At 46.6% G+C, this 11,762-nt stretch overlaps 2 protein-coding genes across 5 annotated transcripts in view; one reads left to right on the top strand and one right to left on the bottom strand.

Moving 5' to 3' along the window:
• Window positions 1-663: 663 nt before the first annotated feature.
• stc1l (stanniocalcin 1, like) lies at window positions 664-4,858 on the top strand. The gene is made up of 5 exons (XM_036968024.2): window positions 664-934; window positions 1,217-1,359; window positions 1,499-1,606; window positions 1,876-1,979; window positions 2,047-4,858. Exons 1-5 carry the CDS (start codon window positions 820-822, stop codon window positions 2,342-2,344), a joined length of 768 nt encoding a protein of 255 aa, XP_036823919.2. The 5' UTR covers window positions 664-819; the 3' UTR covers window positions 2,345-4,858.
• A 3,737-nt stretch (window positions 4,859-8,595) lies between these two features.
• fgfr1b (fibroblast growth factor receptor 1b) overlaps window positions 8,596-11,762 on the bottom strand; it is a 29,041-nt gene continuing 25,874 nt past the window's right edge. For all 4 annotated transcript variants that reach the window (XM_021590656.3, XM_090227100.1, XM_036968018.2 and 1 more), the window contains 6 exons: window positions 10,986-11,176; window positions 10,708-10,830; window positions 10,549-10,619; window positions 10,230-10,367; window positions 9,988-10,093; window positions 8,596-9,885 (listed from right to left, as the gene is read on the bottom strand). In XM_021590656.3, coding sequence (XP_021446331.3) covers window positions 9,610-9,885; window positions 9,988-10,093; window positions 10,230-10,367; window positions 10,549-10,619; window positions 10,708-10,830; window positions 10,986-11,176 — 905 coding nt within the window. In that variant the 3' untranslated portion in view covers window positions 8,596-9,609. The remainder of the gene's footprint in view (window positions 9,886-9,987; window positions 10,094-10,229; window positions 10,368-10,548; window positions 10,620-10,707; window positions 10,831-10,985; window positions 11,177-11,762) is intronic.

The following is an 11,762-nucleotide window of genomic DNA, read 5'->3' as shown; positions in this document are numbered from 1 at the left end:
TAATGAAAGTTAAAACATAACCATTTCCTCTCTCACATGTCACAGCTCTGAGACCCTTAACAGACATTTGAACCTCTTATGAGCGGTGACAGGTTATCAGATCCAAAATAGGTTGTCGACTGTTACTCCATGGCAACACAGGTCATCATGGAGACCCTGCCACCTCCACGAACAACCCCAACCCCCCCCCCCCCCCCCCCCCCCCCCCATAACACACACACAAACCAACACACGCATGCCTTTCTACATGACTGAACCACATGAACATGAAACATGACTGGAATTTTTAAAACAACTCATTTCAGTTTCCTAGGCCTAATTTAACTAGGGAGGTCACCTATTCTAAATCAAAACTTGAGCTAATCGTAGTCGTATTACAATGCTGAAAGGTTTCTGGTTTTGCAGACAAGTCATTTTTTCCTACAACCACACCTGAACAGCTGCTTCTCACATTAGCAGACCCATTGTAACCTCGCCCGATGCATTTTGAAATAAAATAATCACTTTAGTTTCAATTTCCACAGTGAACGTTCTTACATGAATAAATATGAACAGACGCACGGAAAGTTCCAAAGCGCTCAGTGGAAACATTTGATAAATTAGCCTAACTCACGCACCGCGACCCCCACTGGAGATGCCGGTCGCTGATTGGACAAACCCGCTGGGGGTCCAGTGGTTTGTGTAACAAACGGCTATAAAAAAACAGCTCGTCAATGTAACACTAACCAGGGAACTAACAGAGAGCTACATCCCAAGTGTTCTCCACCAAAAATCAAGCCTACCTCTTGCACCCGATGAACATCACCATATTTCAACAAGATGCTAGCTAAATTCGGCCTGTTCGCGATCTTCCTAGTCCTGGGGACCTCCGCCTTCGATGCCGAACCGGAGGAATCCTCTCCTGGCCGTGCACGCTTCTCCTCCAGTAGCCCCTGTGAGTACCGTTGGTTAGCCTAAAGTGCAAAAGACGATGCAAACTACAGTTCTTATCCTAAAAAGGCTGTATATACAGAGTGCGTTGGGTTCATGCACAAGAGTTGGGTGTGAAAGTTGCCTCCTGTAATCAAACCTTGCTAAAATAGTTGCATTACCATGAATAGAGACATAGGCACTTTCTTAAATGTATGTGAGTGTAGCCCACTATAGCCTCTGGCAATTGCTGAAGTTTGATGTACCCCCCCCCCCTCTCTCCCTCTCCCTCTCCCTCTCTCTCCAGCGGATGTGGCTGGGTGCTTGAATGGTGCTCTAGCTATGGGATGTGGAACATTTGCCTGCCTGGAGAATTCTACCTGTGACACGGATGGCATGCACGATATCTGCCAACTGTTCCTCCACACCGCAGCTACCTTCAACACACAGGTAATCTGTACACACACACACACACACACACTTTTGTGACGACCCACCGCAGTGTCTCTAACCCTGTGTGTGTGTGTGTGTGTGTGTGTGTGTGTGTGTGTGTGTGTGTGTGTGTGTGTGTGTGTGTGTGTGTGCACAGGGTAAGACATTTGTAAAGGAGAGTCTGAGGTGTATTGCCAACGGCGTCACATCTAAAGTGTTCCAGACCATCAGGCGCTGTGGAATCTTCCAGAGGATGATCTCTGAGGTCAGTCACTGGCTTTATTAGAGATTCACTCCGTGTCAGCCGTCATATCTTTCTATCGGCGCCAAAGTGATCCCAAATAACCTCTACTGTGTGGTAGGATGAAGTGCTAGTTTCTGAGAGTTAAAAGGGGTGTGTGTGTGTGTGTGTGTGTGTGTGTGTGTGTGTGTGTGTGTGTGTGTGTGTGTGTGTGTGTGTGTGTGTGTGTGTGTGTGTGTGTGTGTGTGTGTGTGTGTGTGTGTGTGTGTGTGTGTGTGTGTGTGTGTGTGTAGGTCCAGGAGGAGTGTTACAGTAGACTGGACATCTGTGGTGTGGCTCGCTCCAACCCTGAGGCCATTGGAGAGGTGGTGCAGGTACCTGCACACTTCCCCAACAGGTGAGCCAAACTGTGTGTGCGCGTGACTAACCCGGTGTATTTGTCTAATGCGACGTGTGCGTTCCAGGTACTACAGCACTCTGCTTCAGTCTCTGCTGGCCTGTGATCAGGGGACAGTGGCGGTTGTCAGGGCGGAGTTTGTTTCTAGGCTGGGGCCAGACATGGAGACACTCTTCCAGCTGCTGCAGAACAAGCCTTGTCCCCAGGAGTCTAACCAAGGTGCTAACTCCGCCCCCGCCGGCTGGCACTGGCCAATGGGGTCTCCCCCCTCCTTCAAGATCCAGCCCAGCATGAGAGGAAGAGACCCCACCCACCTGTTCGCTAGGAAACGCTCTCTGGAGGAGTCGGATAGAGAGATGGAGTAAAGAGGAGACAAACACTACCGGTCAGATGTTTTAGAACACCTGCTCATTCCATGGTTTTTCTTTATTTCTACTATTTTCTCCATTGTAGAATAATAGTGAAGACATCCAAACTAGGAAGTAACATATGGAATCATGTAGTAACCAAAAAAGTGTTATATTTTAATTTGAGATTCTTCAAAGTAGCCACCCTTTGCCTTGATGTCAGCTTTGCACACTCTTGGCTTCTCTCAACCAGATTCATGAGGTAGTCACCTTGAATGCATTTCAATTAACAGGTGTGCCTTAAATGTTAATTTGTGGAATTTCTTTCCTTAATGTGTTTGAGCCAATCTGTTGTGTTGTGACATGGGGGGATACAGAAGATAGCCCTATTTAGTAAAATACCAAGTCCATATTATGGCAAGAACAGCTCAAATAAGCAAAGAAAAACGACAGTCCATCATTACTTTAGACATGAAGGTTAGTCCATACGGAAAATGTGAAGGACTTTGAAAGTTTCTTCAAGTGCAATTGCAAGAACCATGAAGCACTATGATAGAACTGGCTCTCATGAGGACTGCACAGGAATGGAAGACCCAGAGTTAACTCTGCTGCAGAGGATACGTTCATTAGATTTACCAGCCTCAGAAATCGCTGACCAAATAAATGCTTCACAGAGTTCAAGTAACAGACACATCTCAACTTCAACTGTTCAGAGGAGACTGTGAATCAGGCCTTCATGGTTGAATTGCTGTGAAGAAACCACTACTAAAGGACACCAATAATAAGAAGAGACTTGCTTTGGGCAAGAAACACGAGCAATGGACATTAGACCCGTGGAAATTGTGAGATTTTTGGTTCCAACAGCCTTGTCTTTGTGAGACGCAGTGTGGGTGAACGGATGATGTCTCTGCATGTGTATTTCCCACCGTAAAGCGTGGAGGAGGAGGTGTTAGTGTGTGGGGGTGTTTTGCTGGTGACACTGTCTGATTTATTTAGAATTCAAGGCACACAACCAGCATGGCTACCACAGCATTCTGCAGCGATACGCCATCCCATCTGGTTTGCTCTTAGTGGGACTACCATTTGATTTTCACACCTCAACACTGTGTAAGGGCTATTTTACCAAGAAAGAGAGTGATTGAGTGCTGCATCAGATGACCTGGCGTCCACAATCCCCCAACCTCAACCAAATTGAGATGGTTTGGGATGAAGGAAAAGCAGAGTGAAGGAAAAGCAGCCAACAAGTGCTCAGCATATGTGGGAACTCCTTCAAGACTTTTGGAAAAGCATTCCAGGTGAAGCTGGTTGAGAGAATGCCAAGAGTGTGCAAAGCTGTTGTCAAAGCAAAGAGTGACTATTTGAAGAATTTTGATTTGTTTAACACTTTTGCTTACTACATGATTCCATGTGTTATTTCATAGTGTTGATGTCTTCACTATTATTCTACAATGTAGAAAATAGTAAAACAAATTAAGAAAAACCCTTGAATGAGTAGGTGTGTCCAAACTTTTGACCGGTAGTGTACATGCACACCACTCATACCTTATACACACAAACACACCACAGCTACCTTAAACACACAACTCAGACAGTCATGAATGCTTCAACTCTCCATGCATGCTGACACACACATACGTGCACATGCACGCACACACACAGGTTTCTCCTCAAATGATTAAGGCCAAATGATTACGGCTAAATGATTAAGGCCAAATGATTAAGGGAAGTTTGGAGCTGCTGTAATGTAGTAGTTGATTTGGGGAAGCGTCGATCTCTAACTGCCGTTGAAAGTGTTTCTGTGCCGGCTGACGCTTGATGAATGGGGGATGAAACTTGTTAGCTGGACGTTGAATGTGGAGGATGACATCCGCTCAGAATAGACTGAACTTAACCTAGAGAGCTGTTGAAAAGTCTGATCATTTAATGTGAACCAATTGAAACGTTTCAAAGGCTATCTAAGAAGACGAACCTTCACTTTCGTTTCCATCTGATTTCAACATGGCACAGCAGCCATAACGTCCCAGTTTTGACCAGCGATTACCAAGAGAAGCCTATTTAAAAAGACCCCTGGATATATTACCATAATATTATTATTGATATTTATTTTCTCACTAAATGTTTATTTATGATGTTGTTATACGTCTTTAGTTGTGATTGGTTTGAGTTGTCGGCAGCGGGCGGAGCTTGACATCTAGATGGGACGTCAAATTCTGATGCCGTGCTGTTATGCCGCTCTACGACGATGTCACCACCCCCTCACAGGGACATGATGTCAACGCGCTGGTCGGGGGGCTCACCACGTCCTTCTCTGTCACTGTCTGTGTTAATGTAAGATCCTATACTGTGTAAGAACACGACAATAGTATGCTGTGGAAGATGTGGTTAAATCGTGTATGATTTGAGATCCTGTGTGTGTGTGTGTGTGTGTGTGTGTGTTATAGTGTAGTCGAGTCTGGTACTCTACACTATGGGGGCTTGGGGGTAATTCTCTCTGCTACAAATAAATGTTGTGATCTGCATCATATTGACTACAGAGATTTCAAATCAAATGTTATTTGTCACATGCGCTGATTGCAACAGGTGTACAGTAGACCTTACAGTGAAATACTTACTTGCAAGCCCTTAACCAACAATGCAGTTTTTAGAAAAATACGTGTTAAAGTATTTACTAAAATAAGCAAGTTAAAAATAAATGAATAGCAAATAAGAAATAATAATTAAAGAGCAACAACAAAATAACAGCGAGACTATATACAGGGGTGGGCACAGGTTAGTTGAGGTAATTGAGGTAATATGTACATGTAGGTAGAGGTAAAGTAACTGCATAGACAATAAACAGAGAGTAGAAGCAGCGTAAAAATGTGGGGAGGGGACAATGAAAATAGTCCGCGTAGGTAAAAAAAAATGTTAACTAGGCAATTCAGTTAAGAACAAATTCTTATTTACAGTGAAGGCCTACCCAGGCCACACCCTAATCCGGACAACGCTGAGCCAATTGTGCGCCACCCTACGGGACTCTCAATCACGGCCGGTTGTGATACAGCTTGGAATCAAATCAGGGTCTCTAGTGAAGCCCCTAGCACCGCGATGCAGTGCCTTAGATCGCTGTGCCACTCGGGATCATTTTATTCGCTGTTTAGGAGTCTTATGGCTTGGGTGTAGAAGCTGTTTAGAAGCCTTTTGGACCTAGACTTGGAGCTCAGGTACCGCTTGCCGTGCGTTAGCAGAGAGAACAGTCTATGACTAGGGTGGCTGGAGTCTTTGGCAATTTTTAGGGCCTTTCTCTGATACCGCCTGGTATAGAGATCCTGGATGGCAGGAAGCTTGTTCCCAGTGATGTACTGAACCGTACGCACTACCCTCTGTAGTGCCTTGCGGTTGGAGGCCGAGCAGTTGCCATACCAGACTAGTGATTGAGCGATCCTAGTTTCACACATTGGTGATCTTTAATCGTTTGCATTGGTGTTAGATTTGGGCCCCTGAGTAGCTCAGTGGTCTAAGGAACTGCATCCTCAGTGCAAGAGGGGTCACTACAGTCCCTGGTTTGAATCCAGGCTGTATCACATCCGGCCGTGATTGGGAGTCCCATAGGGCAGCGCACAATAGGCCCAGTGTCGTCCGGGGTAGGCCATCATTGTAAATAAGAATTTGTTCTTAACTGACTTGCCTAATTTAATAAAGGTTAAATAAATAAAAAAATATAGAGTGTGAGGTTAAAGTATTTTCAAAGTTTATTCTGTAATTTCCATCCACTGGGTGGCAGTATACTCCTGTCGTTGATGGGGCTGGGCGTCTTTAGGACAGTTTATCCTCCAACGAGATTATCTCTGGTACAAATCTCCAGTCCCAGCCAAACTCCCCAAGCCTATGACTTTACCAGACCTCTGTACATACAGCCAGAACCAGCATTCTAAATCACAGGCCTGTAAGCCCTCCTACGTCCTTCTTACCACTTTCTCACAGTCAGTTTCTCTGCTTTGCAAACTCGTCTGTTAGATGACTTAGGGCTGGTTTACCAAGCGGGTCTGTATCTGGCAGACCAGCCCTAAGTGTACAGCAGTGGTTTAAAACATGCCAAATTTTTTAATTGAGGCAACGGTAATAAGTCTCCCCAATCAATCCGTGTGATCAGTTAGGAGGTTGTTGGCCCAGACAGTTTGAAACGGAGGGGAGGTGTGCCAGAGGAAAAGATCTATACTGCTAATGGCTCCCTAAGTGTTCCGTAATGACATAAATACTTTATTTCTCTCTCTCTCTCTCTCTCTCTCTGTGTCTCTCTCTCAGAGTACATGCGGTAACACTTACCTGTTTCAACTGCTTCAGAAAGAAACTGTTATACTAGAAAGTTGCATTTCTAAAATGGCGGTTTGGGTCACAGCTGATCCCATTCCCTCTAGGTCGTTATTGGGGCCAGAAACGGAAACAGTGGTGGCTGTGGTTATTGGGTGGGTCGCAGCAGGGAATTTTGGAAGGCTGTAGATGGGTCACAGTACAAAACAGACTGACTTGAGGGAAACTTGAACTCTCTGTCTGTCTCTCATGCAAGCTCACGCACGCACGCACGCGCACGCACACACACACACACACACACACAAAATAGGAAGTCTGGGGGGACAGGGGGAGCAGGTAGCTGACTTGTGGTGGCTGTTCAGTAGCCTGATGATCTGTGTGTAGAAGCTACTGACCAGTCTTTCAGGTTTTGCCACAATGCTCCTATACTTAGTGAAGGAAGTGGGGAGAACAGGGCGTGGCTCGGGTCCCCGATGATCTTGTCCTTCCTGCGACGCAGGCAGTGTGCACCCAACGGTGCATTCGGCTGAGCGTACCACCCTCTGTAGCACCGGCGGCGGTGGAGTTGCCGTACCAGGCTGTGACGCAGCCCGACAGTAGGCTCTCGATGGTGCTCCTGTAGGACACTGTGAGGGCCCTCGGGGACAGGCTGAACTTCTTCAGCATCCTGAGGTTGAAGAGTCGCTGTCGTGCCTTATGCACCATGGTGTCTGCGTGGTTTGACCATTTCAGCTCCTCTGACGTGTGTAAGCTGAGGAACTTTGCACAGTTGATAGCCACCCTGTCAATAAATCTCCAGCGTTTTTTTTTTTTACAAAAGCCTGATAACCCTGACAGCCCCTGTGGTTCCCAAGGCTGATCCTCCGCTAGCTCCGACAGGTGTCGATAACAGCACCACACTGGATGCCAGTGTCTCTGAACCATCTGTCTCAGGTGGAAACTGCAGCCCCATTATGGCTCCTCACACCCAGTAACGGCAGCTCACGGCCCATAAACCCCAATAGAGCCCACATACAGCCAGGAGAGCACTTAATGGAGAAGGGTGGCAGGGGTGGGGTGTTTGCATTAACACCTTGGTGGGGGACATTGATTGCCGTCATTGTGTGCGTTTGTGTGTGTGTGTGTGTGTGGTGGTCAACATATAGGGCAATAGGGCAGATGGCTGTGCTAACAGCCCTCATTTCCAGGAATAGGAGCAACCCTGAGAAAACACACTCCTCAACACGTTTAGACAAGCCCAGATTTACACAGTGACACAGGAAGAGCTCAGGGAATATAACCATATTCGGGGTAATCAGGTTAGAATAGGTTACTTCAAATTCTAGAGTGAATGGATTTATCCTTATGCCTCCGGAGAAGTTTCTGGAAAATTCCTATCTGAAACAATCGGGATAGGATCCGTATGAAGTGTTTTTTAATTCAACACATAGTTAGCTATGAGCTGTGGCATAGAACTCAGAAACAGCTGACATCTCAGCAGAGAGAGAGAGAGAACGCAGCCAGAAGTTTAACCGAATGTCTCCTCTCCAACAAACAGACATGCTATCCAGACCCTGGACCTCAGCCAAACAAGCTGCCAGCTATGTGTGCGCGTGCGTCTGGCAGGAAGCTGCTGTCTGTGCTGTAAGGTCCAGATCTCAGGGTGATTGATAGAACGAAGTTACTGGCCAATCCTCTCTTCCCACCATTAAATCTCACACACACACTTACCATTTTCTGGAGAGAATGCTTCCTCTGCAGTCAGCAGCAGAACCTCTCCTCCCTCTCTCCCATCACACACTCTTTCACCAGTCATTTCTTCGACCCCTGAAGTCCTGGAGCACGACAACATTTGGCAGACTGATCGCTTCAGCTCTCTCTCTCTCTCTCTCTCTCTCTCTCTCTCTCTCTCTCTCTCTCTCTCTCTCTCTCTCTCTCTCTCTCTCTCTCTCTCTCTCTCTCTCTCTCTCTCTCTCTCATTCAAAAAGACCTCTGTGAGGTTTTGTAACACTGTTGTCTTTTATTTTACAGTCCTTCAAATAAAGGCATCCTCTGTAAAGGAAGGTAGACCTCCATTGGCGATAAGTGCATTTGCCACTGTTTTAAAACCATTTACATTACCATGAACATTATCCTCAGCACACATCATCATTACCTTCAACGTAACACTGGTGTCCATAGAGTCTAGACTATAGGGTGATACGGTAACTGTAGCCCTGACTAACACTGCTGGTATGATATTAGCTTATTAAAACACATAGCATCTTACCTACTTCTTTCCTCTGATGCGAACACATAGCATCATATCCACTCCACTCTTTCATTGACAGGGATAAAAACAAGCAACCATCTAAAAAAAAAAGTAACCCTGGAAATATATTTTCAGATGACACAATTCATAATATATTGATATAAAAAGCACCCGTCCCCGCAGGAGGCCTTTTGGTAGGCCGTCATTGTAAATAAGAATTTGTTCTTAACTGACTTGCCTGGTTAAATAAAGGTTCAATAAAAAAAGAAGTGAATTAATTGTTTTCCCTTGATAAGATTTCCTTTTTAATAGCCTGTATGGGTTTACTCACGAAGCAGCAGTTTGGTGCATAATATGGCGATGAAAATCATGTTTAGCAGCCTCCTCCTCTTGCTCCTGTGTGAGTATCCCCATATTAATAGGGAGGAGAACAGAAGAGTCTATGTGAAAAGTCTTATGTCTTATGACTCTGTTATGACCCTCTGTCTGTCTATCTTTGCCATTGTCTTCATCTTTGTTAATGAGCCTCTCCCCAGAAATGCCAAGCAGGTCAAATGAACCCCGCTCCGGGGCAGACTGGAGAACAAGGGGTTAAAGCACTCAGGTAGTGTCCTCCCCTCTGGTAGGCCTCCCAGTCACCAAGCAGGGGCTGGGGGTAGAAGTCAGGGGGTGGGGGGTAGGAGGGGCTGGGGGCAGAGCTCATGGTAGGGACTGACTAAAAGGGAGGTGGATAGGTTAAGGTGTGCGGCAAGGGTTTGGTAGATCAACGTTGGCTGTGTCCCCGGGTGGTGGTGTGCCGGGTAGGTATGGTGTAGGTCAGGGTGGACGTCCGGGAGGGAATATGGTGGTCGTAGGCCAGGGTAGAGGCCCGAGAAGGGGTCCTAGGGGGGGTGTGCTGGTTGTAGAGCAGGGTGGAGGTCCGGGAAGAGTACTCTGCTCCGTGGGTCGGCTCCCTGGAGAAGACCGAGTCAGAGGAGCTGCTGGTGTCTGGACCCACTAGAGAATACTGGACCGCAGGGATGGACAGATCCAAATACTCCTAGAGAGAGAGCAGAGACAGAGAGGACATGTTCAGGGGAACAATTCAAATGATACGAAACTGACACTGTGTGTGTGTGTGTGTGTGTGTGTGTGTTTTTACCTGGTTGGCCATGAGTGAGAGCATGCGATCCAGATCCTCTACCAGTTGTTTGAAGGTTGGCCTGTGAGACTGAACAGCATGCCAGCAGTCTCTCATCACCATGTACCTGGGAACAAACACCACAGGGCCAGAACAGACAGTGCATTTGCATTGCTATACGTGCAAGGACATGTATTATACTTGTATTACTATACTTGCGAGGACATTGTACTGTCTGTGTGTGTGTTTCGGCGTGTACTCACAGCTCCTCTGTGCAGGCGGCTGGTCTGTCCATACGATGTCCCTCCTTCAACAGTTTGAACAGCTCCTCCACGGGGACACCAGGGTAGGGAGAGCCTCCTAGAGTGAAGATCTCCCACATCAACACACCAAACGACCACCTGCAACACAAACACACACACACACACACACAGAATTCAATACAGTGAACTATTACTTTATCAGGGACAGTTATTGCTGGGCTTGAAAAGAAACCTACAGGTACATAACATGATGGATCAGCGTAAAGCCACGGCGCAACAGAACGTAACGTCTATGAAATGTTAGGAGGGCGAGACTTACACGTCACTCTGGTGTGTGTAGATGCGGTCGAACAGAGCCTCCGGTGCCATCCATTTCACTGGCAGGCGACCCTGGGAGGAAAACGAGGGGTTAAACCACCTATATGTCCGTCTGTCTGTGTTTAAGTCACACCTGCTCCATTTTGACCAAGTCACTCACGTTGGTGGTCTTCTTGTAGTAGTCTATGTGATGGATGTCTCTGGCCAGCCCAAAGTCTGCGATTTTCATCACATTGTCCTCTGTCACCAACACATTCCTGGCTGCCAAGTCCCTGTGGATACACTACAAAACAAACCATTGATTGATTAATTTATTGACAGGCACAAATGTCCACACTTCAAGGAGAAAGAGAGAAGTAGAGTAACAGAAGAGAATAGATGCAGACGAAGAGAGAGTGAGAGAGAGAGAGAGACAATAACACTAGTCTCTTCTCTGACCTTCTGTGAGGCGAGGTAAGCCATGCCCCTTGCCACCTGATAGGCAGCAGACACCAGCTCCCTGACCTCCAGGGTGTCCAAGGGGGCCTGGGTAGGCCCAGACCAGTACTCCAGACCCACAGGCCTCCGACACCGCAGGTACTCTCTCAGGTTGCCCTGAGATGCATACTCTACCACCACGTGGAGAGGGCCTGGAGAGAGAAGAGGGTTATAATTAGGCTCGGGCGGTATACCGTATGTAGCGTATACAGAGGTATTCTGAAAAAGACAAGATAAATTAAGAATATTTGTAGCTACTTTTAAATACCTGCAGTCAACTCGCTCAGTAATCTAGGAGATAAAGCAGATTGCGTTCTTCATTTCACCTGTCGCGTTGTTTTACATTATGAAGCTTACCGTAGTTCCCCAGAAATGTTCAGCCAGTCATGTGTTTGTTTGTAAATAGCACAACGGGAGAATACAGGAGCTGGTTTAACTGGCTAGTTAGCTCAGTAAGTGGCTGAGTTAATAAAGAGACACGTTCTGTCATGTTTGAGAAGTCAAAGTGCTTTGGATGAGTTATCTGTAAAGCTGGCACTGCTGCCATCTTGATTTCTTTGCGCTTATTTTTTCTCCCCTCCATTCGCAGCAGAGCAGGCAGGCCCGTTACCATAGCAACTCCAAACAGACACAGCGTGGACACATACTGCTCCAGAGTCAGTACGGTTCTTCCTTCAGACAAGCATGCGTCAAAACTTTGCTCATTTTCACAACGTCTCTAGTTCACATGCGTGTGGA

Source organism: Oncorhynchus mykiss, chromosome 29, assembly GCF_057628025.1.
Source record: "Oncorhynchus mykiss isolate SJ-2025 chromosome 29, ASM5762802v1, whole genome shotgun sequence".
Lineage (NCBI taxonomy): Eukaryota > Metazoa > Chordata > Actinopteri > Salmoniformes > Salmonidae > Oncorhynchus > Oncorhynchus mykiss.
The sequence above is the reverse complement of the archived record's forward strand: the minus strand, read 5'-3'. Positions and strand labels throughout refer to the sequence as shown.

What these genes read in the sequence shown, in the direction of transcription:
- stc1l (XM_036968024.2), top strand. Translation starts at nt 820, where the DNA reads ATGCTAGCTAAATTCGGCCTGTTCGCGATCTTCCTAGTCCTGGGGACC. An exon ending in CTTCTCCTCCAGTAGCCCCT is followed by an intron (nt 935 to 1,216) that starts GTGAGTACCGTT and finishes CTCTCTCTCCAG; the next exon opens with CGGATGTGGCTGGGTGCTTG. An exon ending in TCCAGAGGATGATCTCTGAG is followed by an intron (nt 1,607 to 1,875) that starts GTCAGTCACTGG and finishes GTGTGTGTGTAG; the next exon opens with GTCCAGGAGGAGTGTTACAG.